General features: G+C 38.5%; 1 protein-coding gene across 1 annotated transcript in view; it reads left to right on the forward strand.

Annotated features, from left to right (window-relative positions):
- The window catches only part of syne1a (spectrin repeat containing, nuclear envelope 1a), a 205,965-nt gene that overhangs the window by 121,615 nt on the left and 68,505 nt on the right, over nucleotides 1–15,845 (forward strand). The window contains exons 70-81 of the mRNA XM_056480594.1: nucleotides 2,349–2,675; nucleotides 4,829–4,981; nucleotides 5,474–5,641; nucleotides 6,216–6,392; nucleotides 8,119–8,265; nucleotides 8,389–8,514; nucleotides 9,606–9,782; nucleotides 10,304–10,569; nucleotides 11,481–13,632; nucleotides 14,457–14,794; nucleotides 14,958–15,102; nucleotides 15,206–15,415. Coding sequence (XP_056336569.1) covers nucleotides 2,349–2,675; nucleotides 4,829–4,981; nucleotides 5,474–5,641; nucleotides 6,216–6,392; nucleotides 8,119–8,265; nucleotides 8,389–8,514; nucleotides 9,606–9,782; nucleotides 10,304–10,569; nucleotides 11,481–13,632; nucleotides 14,457–14,794; nucleotides 14,958–15,102; nucleotides 15,206–15,415 — 4,386 coding nt within the window. The remainder of the gene's footprint in view (nucleotides 1–2,348; nucleotides 2,676–4,828; nucleotides 4,982–5,473; nucleotides 5,642–6,215; nucleotides 6,393–8,118; nucleotides 8,266–8,388; nucleotides 8,515–9,605; nucleotides 9,783–10,303; nucleotides 10,570–11,480; nucleotides 13,633–14,456; nucleotides 14,795–14,957; nucleotides 15,103–15,205; nucleotides 15,416–15,845) is intronic.

The following is a 15,845-nucleotide window of genomic DNA, read 5'->3' on the forward strand; positions in this document are numbered from 1 at the left end:
ACTGAAATGAATGTGATAGGTATGTAAATAATAGTCAATATGTAATGGCATGCTTAATAAATATCACTTGAAAATAATTGTAAAATTAAAATGTCTTCTGTAATATACAGTTGAAGTCAGAATTATTTGCCCCCTTTGAATTTTTTTTCTTTTTTAAATATTTGCCAAATTATGTTTAACAGAGCAAGGAAATTTTCACAGTATGTCTGATGATATTTTTCTTCTGGAGAAAGTCTTATTTGTTTTATTTAGGCCAGATTGAACGTTTTAAATTTTTTTAAAAGCCATTTAAGGTCAATATTATTAGCCCCTTTAAGCTATATATTTTTTTCAATAGTCTACAGAACAATCCATCATTAAACAATAACTTGCCTAATTACCCTAACCTGCCTAGTTAACCGAATTAACCTAATTAAGCCTTTAAAGGTCACTTTAAGCTGTATAGAAGTGTCTTGAATAATATCTAGTAAAATATTATTTACTGTCATCATGGCAAAGATAAAATAAATCAGTTATTAGAAATGAGTTATAAAACTATTATGTTTAGAAATGTGTTGAAAAAAATCTTTTCTCCGTTAAACAGAAATTGGGGAAAATAAACCGGGCATAATAATTCAGGGGGGCTAATAATTCTGACTTCAACTGTATATAATTGTTTTTATTTGATAAAAATCTCCAACAGAATGTGATACTGCTTTCACCATTTTAGGCAAACAAATGATTGTAAATGTGTGCATTTTTTCATGCACCTAATCCAAAATTATGAATTAGAATGAGATTTTCTGTCTAAATGCCATTATCTTGAGCTGCTCACATCAACAGATTGTAGTGCTGTTACACCATATCACATTCTCAGGGGTTGTTAGTCAAAGTTAGCCATCAATTTTAAAACCCCACTAATTTGACTCTTGGCCAGTGTTAATATTAGCCCTTGGATGCATATTTTGGTGAATTAATAAGCAACCAATTAAGTGTGATTTTCTACATCATATTTTCCGATCCAATTATCCTTGTGTCCTCTCTGCATCAATAACTTTGCATTTCCTTTTAAATTGTTATTTAAATTTCCTTTCTTCCTCCCTTATAAATCTTTTTTAAACTTCATAATGTGAAGTTTGTGTTCCTTAGTGTTCATAATGTTCATGTCATTCCTTTTCATTTTCAACATATTAGGCATGTAAATCATAGTAAGTGTGTGCTGTTTTTAAAAAGGTTTGGCTAATAATTCAAAATTGTGTCTAAAATCTCTGCCTGCTCTCAGTTATTTTTTTATTTTTTACTTTATAAAAAGGGTCTCATGCAATGTTCAGCATATAGTTATGGCCTTGGCTGTCCAATAAATTTAGCGAACATGTATTTTTCTAACTGTAAAATGACATATTCAATATTTATTTAAAATGCAGTCCGAACAAACTAAGGAAATATATCATAAAATGAGATTTATTATTATTATTATTATTATTATTATTATTATTATTATTATTATTATTATTATTATTATTATTATTATTATTATTATTATTATTATTATTAATAATAATAATAATAATAATAATAATTTCCCAGCTAAAGTATTTTATAATAGTATTTTTTATTAATAATTTATATTTTTCTGTGGTTTAAAAGTAAACAACCATCTAGCTTAGACACTCAAATAAAACACCAGTACTCTCATTTGGCACTTGGTGAGTTTTAATTTCAGGCCTAGGATGGAATATTTTTGTGAATTAATTAACAGCCAATTAAGTGGGCATTTCTCCGGCCAGATCATATTTCTTGGCCCAATTATGCTTTCGTCCTACACCTCTCCGCATCGCTAACTTCTCATTTCCTTATCGGTGTGTGGAAATCATCATTAAAACACTGGGGCTCTTTTAGCTGTCAGCACCGCAGCAGTAGCTCCAGATCTAGCTACACAGCCCTCATGTACTGCTCTTTGTAGAGACAACAGGCTGATATCATATTGAGACGCTTCCCGCTTAAGGGTAAAGGAGTAGGAGGGGTTGAGCGCGGAGATGATGGAGAAACCCCACTGCTGAAGCCCCATTTAAGGCCTGGATAATTGGGTCTTCCTCTCATATCTCATCTCGGGGCCTCCCTGGGTCTCCGCACACAGGTGTCAGGGGCCCGGCAGGCTTCAAAGTGCCCATCAGAAAAGTCCACTTCAGAGGAGATCAGATGCTGTCAGGAACAGGAAATACTGTACATGTCTTGGCTGCACACTGGGGAAGGCATAAATATCTGTCCTGTGGCTCATTAAATTATTGATTTGTGTTTGTTTTGTTATTGTTGTTCTTTTTGTACTTTTTTCATTCATTGTTTAAAAGCTTCTCTCGCTCATCCCGCAGTCTCTACAGGGGGAGATGGATCAAGGCCACAGCTTGCTAAAAACACTGAGAGAGAGTGCAGAGCTGGCCGTTTCCTTTTTGGATGACCCTGGAGCTTCCAGACTGGAGAGGGAAGTGCAAACGGGCCGATCGCAACTCGAGGAGCTTATACTGGAGCTACGGGAAGAGCACGTGACACTGGAAAGGAGCATTGTGCTCTATAAAGACTTCCAAGAGCGCTACAAGGGCCAAATGCAGTGGCTTAGAGAGACTCGAGCACTGCTCAGCTCTACTGTTGAACCCAAAGTAGAACTATACCAGAGGAAAGCCCAGCTGGCCAAGTACAAGGTTGGTGGATCATTTTGTAGTGTTTTACTGATATGACATATTCGATAAGCCCTCTTAAAAGTACTCAAGAGTAGTGAGTATTGAGTATTACGCTGTGAAAAGCTGATGCATTTACAGTACATGCAGTTTGTGCAGGGATGTGTAAACGTAACATTCTGTAGGCCATTTGGTGAATTCAGTCATCATACAGTAAACATCCGTCATCTTCTCCTCAGTGACATGCACTCTAAACAGTCTCTGCGTCATTGTGTGCAAAGATTTTAGATATCTTGTACACTTTTAATACTTTCAAATATTCCATATGTAATAAATCCAAACACTTCCATATATAAAGTGCCCATGTTTTGAGGTTGTTCAGTATGGTGCGATTTTACTTTGTATGTGTGATTTGATTGAATGGGAATAACAGGACCGATTTGTCTACTTTAGCCAATCCCCATGGCAATCCCCAACTGCAGGTTGAAGGAAAGTAGTGGAGTAAAAGTGCTGAAACAGCACTAAAAATGTACTCAAATGAAAGAAAAGTACACTTTTTAAAAACTACTTAGTAAATTACAAATACAATATATACTCATTCATTCATTCATTTTCTTTTCGGCTTAGTCCCTTTATTAATCCGGTGTCGCCACAGCGGAATGAACCGCCAATTTATCCAGCACATGTTTTATGCAGCGGATGCCCTTCCAGCCGCAACCCATCTCTGGGAAACATCCATACACACTCACTCACACTCATACACTATGGACAATTTAGCCTTCCCAATTCACCTGTACCGCATGTCTTTGGACTGTGGGGGAAACCGGAGCACCCAGAGGAAACCCACACGAACACAGGGAGAACATGCAAACTCCACACAGAAACGCCAACTGACCCAGCCGAGGCTCAAACCAGCGACCTTCTTGCTGTGAGCACTACCTACTGCACCACTGCGTCACCCGCAGATATACTGTATATATAAAATCAAAAAAGCATACTATATTTTCCCACAGTTTATGGAATGTCTGGAATATCATGGAATTTTAAGAGCTCTATTACAGACATTGAATGTCGTGAATTTTGTCTACGTCATGGAAAATCAGGGATTTTGTGTTTGTCATATACAATTTTACTTCCCATTTATCAAGGTGTATTTTTTATACTGTTTTCTATCGCATTGTTTCCTGTTTTGCCTATTGTTATAGTTAGGTTATTTCATTCCTTTCCCACTTTTCAACCAGCACTAGGATGTACCTGTTAAAATACTGTCCATAGCGTTTTTGTTCTCCATGCTCAGCCAATCCCTCCTGTGTTTTGCTTGAAACTTTTGACCTAAAATGACTGATTAATGGCAACTGTTGCAGCAATATTTGTGCCATTTCTTGTGACAAATACACAAATCTTAGTTCTTTTTTTAACTGTAATTTATATAAAGTCAACACTGAGAGAAACAAAGAGAGAATGTGTATACTTTAACTATACAAACCTTTACTACATCATATTTTTTACATAAAGGACTGTAAATGACCAAAACAAAACTGTTCAAATCTCTTCAACAATAACATTAGAAACATTTACATTTCTTCATTTAGTGGTCCGTACAATGAAGATAGCCTTTTAAAATAGGCATTGGCAGAATTGCATTGCGATATGACAATGCATGCTATGACCGCTCTAGTTTTCGCACACTGGATGAGCACTTTCTATATGCAAATATAATGTTATTTAATTCAGATAGTATAGCAGAAATTTGCACCAATTTAAAAAAAAATCACAAACTACTGTCCTCTAAATTTTGCGCTTTTTTGTTAGATTTTTTAAAAAACTTTTGGTTTCAGTGAATCACAAAATTGTCACTGGGACTACAACATCTGCCTGTTTTTATGCTTATTATAGGTCATGTGAATTCAGCATTAAAGTCTGTTAAAATCAGGCAATTTGGGATTTGGCTTAGAGAGGGAACACTGTATAGAGATACATTTTAAAATGTAATTAATCCCTGATATTGTCATTATTCCAGGTTTTAGCGTCACATGATCTTTCAGAAGTAAATTACAAATCATCCTTATTTGTTGATTAGGAGTTCAAAACGCATTTATTTTTTAAAACAAATAAATAAATTAAAAAATTATTTTTTTTAATGCTAAATTTGGTGTTGATTGATCTGTTATGTCCAGGCTGTGGAGCAGACACTGCTGTCCCGTGATTCTGCAGTGAGCTTTGTGTTAGAGAAAGGAGAAACGCTGCTGACCCTCCTCCACTCCCCCTCCATCACAGACAACATGACTAGATTACAGGCTGACTACCAAGAGCTGCGTGGCTCAGCGAGGGTAAGTTTATAATAACTATGCAAAATTAACAAAACAAAATCATTTAAATGCATTGAACATCAAAAACATCCACTAAGTGTGTATAATTTCATCAAACAGCATCATATCAGAACATTAAATTATGACCTACATTTACATATCAAAGCTTGTTTTAGCAGTTCGGATGTCATGAACATATAGAATTACTTAGAAATAAATTGCAAATTACAAACGGTGGGAGAAAACGAAATGCTGCAAAATTGTCGATTATTTCCTCTTTAAGCTTTTGAATATTAATTAAAGTCTTTATGTGCTATTTCCTCAAAGATGGCATCCATTAACCCTGCAATCAGCGCAATGAATACTCAATTCCAAATGATTCATTTGGCGCTTGCAGCTGTCAGCAGCTCTTTATGCGCAGGAGGGCTTCAAGCTGTGTGTTTATATAGATGCTTTAGTCTGAGTGCTTGCAAATGTCTTGAACATTTCGGTAATTTCAATGAATTTTCTTAGACCCATGTTCAGAGGTTGGAAGCCCAGGTGAAGAAACAGGAAGCTTATCATAAAGATCTACAGGAAATTGAGCGATGGCTGTTGCAGATGTCCAGCAGAATGGTGACTCCTGAGCCATCATCAAGCGGTGGCCTGGAAGCTGCAACTCAGCAGTTAGCCAGACATAAGGTGACCAGTTAATCCTTTTCGCATTTCTGGGCTACTCAGCATAATAATAATGCTTTACATTTATATACTGTAGCGCTTTTCTGGACACTCAAAGTGCTTTACTCATTGGGGCAATCTCCTCATCCACCACCAAATTAAATCATTTGCATTCCTATTTGCTCAAATATTAAAAGAAAAACTTCACAGTAGTGTTTACACGACTTTCATAAAAAGGAAAAAATGTGTGAGACTTATAATGGCAGCCAGAAGAGAGGACAACGTAAAATGTACTGTCCCGCCCAAAGAAGCTGCATTAGAAACACCTCTTATTAGCGGTAAATCATTTTTTTATAATTTGATGCAAAGATGGTATGATGCAATGTATAGCTATACTTTTTAAAAAATCTAAATATTAAAAATGTCAAAGGTTTAAGATGCTGGTGATGTTTAACGTGCACAACAAAGTGAAATCTAGTCAGAAATCTACACTTTGTTTACTCACATGTAAAATGTTGCTGAAATAAAGAGTTCCTGTTAGTATCAGAATGTTTAAGGCAATTACTCATATATATTTTCTATATTATCATCATCTTAGGCTATTATGGAGGAGATAGCTGGCTTTGAGGAGCGTTTGGCTACATTAAAGGAAAAGGGAGAGGAGCTGTTGTCCGGCTGCAGTGAGCGCCTCCAGCCTCGGCTTCGCCAGCAAATTCAGAACCACCAGCAGGGCGCAAAAGACAGCTACTCTGCCATCTGCAGCACTGCCCAGCGTGTGAGTTTACTTGCCAACACACCAGCACAAGATCAGTATTATGCCTGTGTTTACTGTGCGTATCCACCTAGGAGAGTATATAAAGAGCTAGAGCTGTGATATCTGTCTCTTTTCTGTCCATTATTACAGGCCGGTGAAAGTGTGAATGCGTTGTTTAATATTGGTTGATAATGTCCAGTCATTAAAATAGGAATAGGCCTTGGATAGTTCCATTTCTTATTAAATTCAAGATAAAGCTTTTTATCGGGATATGACAAGTGTTGGGTAAAATTACTTTTAAATGTAATATATTACGATCTTGAATCCCTTTTCTATAAAAGCGTAACTATATGTGTGACTTAGTTACCTTTTATGGAAAGTCATATGAAAGTATGCGTTGTTATTTTTGCTTTTTTCCTTAAATGAAGATTGTAATATATTACTTTAAAAGTATGTTTTCCCAATATTGAGTATGACTGCAGTTTTATTGACATTTTAAACTGCACAAACAACATAAATTAAAAAAAAAATCCAGCAGATTTAGAGTAATTTTTGTTATACTGCAGTTTTTAATTGTAACAGTGAATGATTTCCAGTCAGTTTGCTTGTGTCATTGTGTATTGTCCCTCTGCTGACTTCAAAGCATTGTTCCAGCAGCAAGCTCAAGTGTGCCAACTTTCTGCCACTCTTCCAGAAACTCACGATTATTTTAATCCCCCTGTCTGGCTTCCTAGTTGCACGGGACCAACTGAAGTGCTGACAAAGTCCTCCTCTCAGTGTATTTGTCTTTTAAATCAGATTAAACAACTTTTACCAGGCAATGAACCAGGGACGTCTGGCAATAAAATGTGCTTGACATTTTGACTTCTGCATGCCAGTGTCATTACAAGGAGACCCATCAGGAGGCACTAAGAAGTCATTTCTCCATGAAAGCGTATCATTAAAGCTTACGGCAGTGAAAGTGATCACATGCCCCCCTATTGCAAATCACCATTTCCCCCCTACCCCGGCTCTTCCAGTACCCCACCAAAAGCTGCCACCTGCTTTCCTCTAAAAACCCTAATCACACTCACTCCTAATATGGCAACCACTCTCTGCCATCTGACATATTGCCGGTTCGGTCTCTGTCTGAGCAAACCAGCCAGTCTATTAATACCTCGTCCCCTTCCCCATGCCAGTTTCATTTTGCCCATCAAGTCCAATTCCGTCAAAACAAGCTGAGACATTGATAAAACCCCTCCCTACTGGTTTGCTAGTTTATACCCCTTACCAACATCTTGTGCCAACCTTGCCAGAACAATGCCATCCGGTAAATCCCGCCACCTGGCAATCTGGTCAATGAGTTCCTCAGGCTGCCAGCTCCCGCCGTCTGCCAAAGCAAGCCTGTCGTTGCCTGCCCCCCGCGAGGACTCGTGAATTAAGAATGTCAATCAGCGTCAGCTTTTCTGCTCATGGGATTATGAATGCCAGAGCATTCAACACCTGTCAAATGGGCTTTGCTTTATGTTGACCCGATTTAGCATGGTTAACCGTATGGCCCTACTCATTTCATTTGCCGTTTTGCTCCTCAAATATGTCAAAGTCATGCTGTTCCTGTGGCTAACGATTACTTAAAATACCCTTTGATGTGATAAATTCAAGCGTTGTCTTATGAGTTGACCTCCTCTAGTGTTATTATTGTTGAAATTTTAACCACTTTATTTTGTCTGTGCATGAGTGTGGTTAAGTCTTTTGTATCTCTGTGCAGGTGTATCAGAGTCTGGATCGGGAATTGCAGAAACATGTAAGTCTGCGGGATACTTTACAACAGTGTCAGACATGGCTTTCGAATGTACAAGAGGAGGTACAGCTTCCTGAACGTGCGCCACACTGCCTACAGGAGGCGCTAACACAGGTATGCATTATAAGTTGCTTTGTCTATGTACATAAAAGTGGCTTCACTTCACAATAACAATTGGCATGAGAAAGCTAGACTCTGCCTCATTTGGTTTCTGTTGTTTCTTAAATGTCCCATCAGATGAAGCAAGATCGAACTCTACAGGAGCAGGCTAGTACCTATTTGCAGCTAGTGTGCTCTACCTGTGATCTTTCTGATGAGAAGGTACAAGAGACAGCAGCTGAGATACAGCAGGTCAAACTTCAGGTCAGTGACTCGTAGACTTTTATTAATGTTTTAATAATTCTATCTTTGTGTTTCATATTTTATTCCCCAATCAGCCATATTGATTGGAGGAATAGTTATATTTTGCAAAAACGTTTTGCATTGATATGTATTTATAATTTTTATACAGAAAAACGTTAAAGGATAATCGGGCCAGACTCAGCATAAATGCTGTTTTTCAGCAGGTCCCTGCTCTGCAGAACATACAAACATACAGACATCCTTAACATCTCATCCATCAACACATAAGAACAGTACAAACAATCACCAAACATACAAAATGAAGAGAAACAGGGTACTCTCTCAGTGGCTACAGCGATAGTTGACCATCAGATGAGGAGTATGGGATTTTTTTAAAGTCTCAGTGTTGGTATTGTTTCAGAAGCTGTAGGATCTCATTCCAGGCTTTTGTGAATACATAAAAGAAAGATCTCAGTCCATAACAGCTTTTTTAAAAAGCCAGTAACGGCAAACAACTATTTGTTACAGATCTGTTGGAACGATCAATCCTAGGTATACAGTTTAAGTACCAAAGCACAAACGGCTGCTGAGGTAGCACTGTTTAAAATTCGATGGTACTGTTTAATTCCTGTGTTCATAATATAATTTTGAAATGATAAAGCATTTGAGAGTGATAGGGCAAAACAATGATTTGTCCATCCAGAAATTCTATTGTGGATTTTATAGGCCCTTTTGTACAGTCTAGCTATTGACTCCAAGATATCATTTGTTGTGAGTGACCAAGCAGGCAAACAGTGCGACAAGGTGGACAAAATTATGGCATGAAGATAGGTTTCAGAAAAAGAGAAAGACAAATTTGTCCTAATTTTCCCATAAACAAATAGCTTCTGTTTCAGCTTTTTATCGACATTTTGAACATGCTCACAATAAGTAAGGTGAGAGTCCAGGCTGATTCCCAAATATTGAACAGTTGACCGATAAGAGCAAAGTTATATTTCATTGATATTAAATAGAATTACATTTTTAATACTTGTCTCAGATTCCGATTTTTAATATCTAACTTGAAAATCCATTGCTGGAAAATGTTCAGAATTGTTTTTCACCAAATGCAGATAGAGGAGAGGATGCTGGAATCTCAAGAAGTAACAGACAATTGGAGAGAGATCAAAGACTTGCGTTCCAACCTTGAATGTCGTCTTCTTGAGGCTGAACAACTCCTTCAGAGCATGTTAAGGAGGCCAGCTGAGCTAGAGCCAAAGGTTGCTCAGAACCAGTTGGACCAGGCTCAGGTAAGCTTTGTGTCCGCATGATAGCTATTTGATTACCCATTTTTACGAAACATGACCTATACAAGATTTACTGCTACAAATGCAATTACATGATACCTTATACCCAAGTTTTGTATGGGATCTTTATATTAGTTAATCAGATGCAGTCTATTATGTGTTGCTGAAAGCTCGGATGATCTTTGCCCTCTGTTACATTTGCTGGCAGGAAGCTTCATTCATTAATAAAGATTTCTCCCCAGATTACTCGTCTGGGTGTAATTATGGATGTGTGAATTGATTTGTCAGTGCCTGTAATAACAGCGTCCAGGCAGACCCCTTCATTGTGTGTGAAAAAAAGCACATATTACCATCTCTGGATGTGCTGAGAATTGTCAACAATAGATTGAATGAAAACCTCAATTACCTCAAAGCTCACTCTCTGCCAGCGACAGAGGGTGTCATCCAGAGCTGTCCATTTGGCAGGATATCAAATAAAGACAGGCAGAATTTATTAATAACACGCCATATTTTATGCCACAAAGGATTTTATCCAGGAGATGCGAGCCAGGCAGGTTGATCTGACCCATCTGAGAGAGCGCATTAATAGGCTAACGGCTGGTCAGGAGTCCCCTGAGCTTATGGAAGTTGGGCGCTTGCGCTGTTCTTGGCTGGATTTGGGCAGACAGGCTGCACAGCTGCTAGAACAGAAAGAGGAGGATCTGCAGAGGAGCGGGGACTATCATGACTGCATTTGTATGGTGGAGGAGTTGTTTGACCAGCTGTCCAAGAAATGGGATCAATTGGCAAGGCATGTGACATTCCCTTTCTAATTTCACTAAACATGTTCATGTTTGATAGCTATGTGTTGTTCTTAGGGGTGTAATGATACACTCAAGTCATGATTCTGTACATGTCTCGGTACTGAACTCACCATACGATATTATCTCAATTTTGTATCCTTGAAAAAAAATTAAATTAGTATTATTATTGTTATTTCTCGAACATATGGTAAAAAAACAATAATAATATAATATGTAGTCCTACTGTTGGTTAAAATGTTAAACTTTTAGAGACTTGAGGTGATGGACTTAAATAGACTACTCATAGGATCTACAGAAAAGCAGCACACACAACTCTGTGTTCACTATGAACGAATAAACAAAAAATGCTTGGGGTAATTATATATCTAATGGCGATATGGTCATTTGAATGATGTGTGCGCTTTCACTTTGCAGAGTGCCGCTCCAACCACTGCTGCTCAAGTGAGTGTGCGCCGTCACTTTGAGATTCAAAAACATGTGCATGCAAATCATAATTAGTATCCGAGGATCCTGATGTTGCACTGAGGTGTTATGAAGCAAAATAATCTCTCTGTGGAGCAATCTTAATGTTAATTACAACTTTATTACCTGTTATTGAGCATGTACAATGAAGTAGGCTTCATTTGCTTGTATTCGGCTTAAGTGTGATTTTACGGCAATGAAAGGTCATTATGCAACTTAGTACATGAAGGCGGAATTCAAATATTTGAGTGAATTATACCTTAGTTGACTTTTGGATTAAACAAGTTCAATATCACAAATCATATTGTTCATGCCAGTGATAAGCATCAGTGCATTTTTATTTAGCAATTTCTCAATATTGCGATGTATTGTTATACCCCTAGTTGTTCTTCAGACATTTTTGTCAGCCATTTATTTCTGTTTGCTCACTTTTTAGGGGAGATATTGAGAGCACAGCCGAGTGCCTCGATGCCTTAAAGAAGCTATCCACTGACCTGCAGGATCAAAGATGTGTGCTTGATGATCTTAGAAATAATAGGCATGGGATCCTGCCTCGTCTGAGCTTAGAAGACAGAGACCTGGTTAAGGAGCAAGTGGGTTACCTAGAGCAACGCTGGACTCAGGTGGAATCACTTGTCCAGCAGAAAATCCAAGATTCAGCTCAAACATTGGAAGAGCTGAGTCAAATTGAGGACCGTTTACGGGAGGCTCAAGAGTGGGCTGAGTTGCAGCAACCGTCCCTGTCGGAAGCTCTCAAAACCAGTCCCCCTCCAGATTTGGCCCAAAGCTTTCTGTTTGACCACTTGAGCTTTTGTGCAGAACTGGAGGCCAAGCAGAAGCTTCTGGTAGAGGCCGTGACAGATGCCAGCAGCCTTTCCTCTCGTCTAGGTCTCAATGAAAGGAGGAAATTGCAGACATTGGTTGAGAAAGCACAATTAGAAGTAGCATCACTTGGAACCAAGGCAGCTCAGTATCGTAAGAGCCTGAGTAAGGTGTTTACAGAAAGAACACAGTTCCTACAAGCCCTCGACAGAGCAGCTGAATGGATCAAGAAGCAAGAGCAGAGGGCACTTGCAGATGATCATGTGGCGCTCCTACCAAATGTACTTCACAAACAGGTGGCAGCTTGTAAGAATTTTACCAGTAGCCTAAGAGCATATCAAGTGGAGCTCACATCTCTTTGGGTCCAGGGACGGGACCTAGTGAAAGATTCAACTGAGGAGGAGAAGAAGGAGACGCTTCAGAAGTTGGAGGAGCTGCAAGTTACCTTTGAGGCCTCCTTGCAGAAGAGCGCAGAGCATCTACATCATCTGGAGAAAGCATTAGTCATCCGTAAATACTTTCAAATGGATCTCGACAGGATCTGCGAGTGGCTAAAACAAGCAGAGGAAGCCACATTTCCAATTATTGACCTAAGTGGGAATGATTTGAACTTGCAGAATCAGTTGACCCAGTACCAGCAGCTTCTTGATCATGCTTCAGAGTATGAAAACCTTTTGCTTATCGTTCAAAGGGCTGGACAAGAGATTCTTCCTACCTTAAATGAGGTGGACCACTGCTACCTAGATGAGAAACTCAATGGCCTTCCGCAGCAGTACAATGACATGCTGTTGTTGATCAGAGAGAAGCGTGACCGGATCCAACAAGTGCTTTTGGAGCGCAGGGAGTTCGAGTCTCTCATAGATATCACACGAAAAGCTTTGAAGGAACTACAGGAGAAGAGTGATGGTTTAGAGATGCAGTCAGCTAACCAAAGTCTTGAAGAGGGAGAAAGATTGCACAGAAGTTATGAAGATCTCCTGAAAGGTCTTGGAAATCTGTTTCAGGCAATGAAAGATCTTAGGTGTAAAACTCAGGATTTTCTCAGCATGGGTCAGCCATATGCTCCTGAAGTCACTGGCCAGCTAGTTTCCCTCCACAGCAGTCTTAACAAGCAGATTGAGTGTAAGATGAAAGTATTACGGAAAACATTAAAAGTATTAAATGACCACAGAGCAGCTATTGAGAAAATGGACTGTAACATCACTAGATTAAAGGAGCAACTTGACAAACTTGACTCAGATATGGAGGCAGATGCCATGGAGAGATTATCTACACTATACGACCTCTCAAAATGCCTTGAAGAGCTCACTTCCTATCCAGAAGGTCTCAAAGCACAAAACGATGACCTCAATCAGCACTTTGACTTAGAGACCCTTAAGACTCAGGTTATCTTCAGAGAGGAACAGCTTATTACATTAAAGCAAAGGATTAATAAACACAGAGAAAAATGTGAGAGAGATTTAAAAGGATGTAAGGATTTTCAAACTGAAGTATTCTTAGACTGGCTCAAAAGTCTGAGGGATCAATTAAGATGCCCATTAATGTTTGAAGAAGCAAACGATGAGATTGTACAGCAGGAGGCCAGCTCACTGTCTGCACTTCAAGAAGAAATGAAATCAAGGTTTAGAGTATTAGAAGATATAACTAATGAAGAGAAACGGAAGTACATTCATGACCAAAAGCCTTTTCCAAAGCTCTTTGAAACCACTTTAATGGACATTCCAAAGCTGAAGGAGGATCTTCAACAAGCTTTCAACGCCAAACAGGTAGGATAATGCTCACTCAGGGGTATCTAGTTCTGCTTCTGGAAGGCCAGTGTCTTGAGTTTAGCTCTTCAACACCTCAACAATGTTTGAGAAACATTTGTTGTTTGTTAACATAATGTTTTGTGAAAATGCATAGATCTGTACAATTTGTTGCATCTGCGGAAACTCTTAAAAAAAAGTCTTTGAAAATAATGAAATCATGCATGTGCATAGTACGCGTTTAGTGAGGTATAGATTCAAGGCAAGCTCGAACAACACACAAAAATGATGGAGTATGTGATAGTGTTGTTGTTGTCAAGTTTTTGCTAATGCTTCATCAGCTAAACCTGGATTTACCAACCGCAGAGATGCATCATACACACAGAAATTCTACATACACCTCAGCACCGAACTGCCATCAGCACAATGTCACTTCCCTAAAGCAATGTTCACTAACAAGGTGACAGCAACTACTGGCCTAACATTTGTAATAATTTACTTTTGGTAATTTCCCACTGATGTGTAAACATAAACCTTTAGTTGTGGAAGTGTGAAACTTTTTAAAAGGAGGGAAAAGCTTTTCAGTTTTGGCCATATCATTGTCATGTAAGCAAAGCTTGAGTCCTGGAGGGGCGCAGAATTATTAAGCAGGTGTAAGTTGGAAGTGGTTGGAGCTAAACTGTGGCCCTCCAGGAACTGAGTTTGAGACCATCGGTCTAAATAGTCAATCGCTAACGAGCGCTAAGTCTTCATAGCCTTTCAGAAGGTGATTTGGACACTCCTAAGTTAATCCCTGACAGTTAACCTGACTTAATGTTTATTGAAAATGTATTATGTATCCTCAGGTGGCCTTGCAGTCTGCTCTGTCCCTGTTCCAGAGATACCACCATTCCTTACAATCCGTCCAGCAGTGGTTTGAGGATGCTGGTGCTCTACTTGAGCAGGTCCCACTTGAGCCAGACCTGGAGAAGATTTCAGACGACCTCAAGGACTTAGAAAATGCGACAGGCAGAGAACATACTGTCAGGCTTGTGATAGATGAAATGCAAGATCTGATCCCTCAAATGGGTGACTATTTGAGCCCAACTGTAATGAAACACATCCTTCAACATTGTGAGGAGTCTCATCACAAAGCCACAGAGGTCTTTGAGCAGTTAAAACAACATCAAGACAGCCTACAACGGTAATGGCTATGAGGTTTTGCCATTTTAATTGATAAAAAATGTAAATATTTTAAACATTTATTAATAATTAAAGGTGCAAGAAACCTCTGTGTTATTCAAATTGACAGATTTGATTTAGAAACATAATTACTTTTAAACTCGCTTACTTTATTTCTTTGTTAGAAGCATAACTCAGTGGAGATCCTTCCAGGATGAAACAGATGAAGTTATCAGGCAGATGAATGACATTGAGAAGAGGATGAAGGAGTTGACAACTGCCAAAGCAAACTCCGAACAAGAAGCTGAAGACAATCTGCACTTATACCAGGTCAACATCTAACCATTTTAATCTAATGCATTGACTTTAACATGACACCTGATGTTGTAGTTTTTCTAAAACCTCCTTTTGTTTTTATCTTCTTTTTATATAGAGAATAATGCCACAAGTTCAGGGTCTTGAAGATGCACTAAATGGCCTGAAAGAAAAAGCAGCACAGTTTGATCAGCCAGCTATAAAAGATGTTACTTCCCAGTCAGTCCGTTCAGTAAGCCATCGGTGGTCTCGGTTGAACAGTGTTGCTAGAGCTCAGGTGAAAGCCCTCCAGGACTCTGCACATGACTGGAGATGCATCAGGGAGAAGGTATGGAAACATTATTAGTTGATGTGCTAGAGCTGTGGAATATAGCCTTTATAGAAATGTGTTTATCTTTCAGAAGTAAAGCAAGTGTGTCTGATGTTTCAGTTTTAATGAAAAGAACATGGAAGACAATAATGCGTGTGATGTTAAAAGAGTATTAAATAACAATAAGCCAAGAAAAAGATTTTTTAGATGCATATTGTATTTGAATGGTAAGATACACAAAGATTTATTTCATAATATCTGTATGCATGTAAACACAGTTAGACAGTTAAATGTTATATTAGATCCATTCATTAGGTCTTAATATAATAAAGCTGCTGCGGTCTGTGTCATTAATGTTAAAGGGGATTAGTACAACTTAAAACTTAAATTTACTCACTCTTATATAAGTGGTTCCAAACCTTTGTTAGTTTATTTCTTGTATTGAACA

This window comes from Danio aesculapii, chromosome 20, assembly GCF_903798145.1.
Source record: "Danio aesculapii chromosome 20, fDanAes4.1, whole genome shotgun sequence".
Classification (NCBI taxonomy): Eukaryota; Metazoa; Chordata; class Actinopteri; order Cypriniformes; family Danionidae; genus Danio; species Danio aesculapii.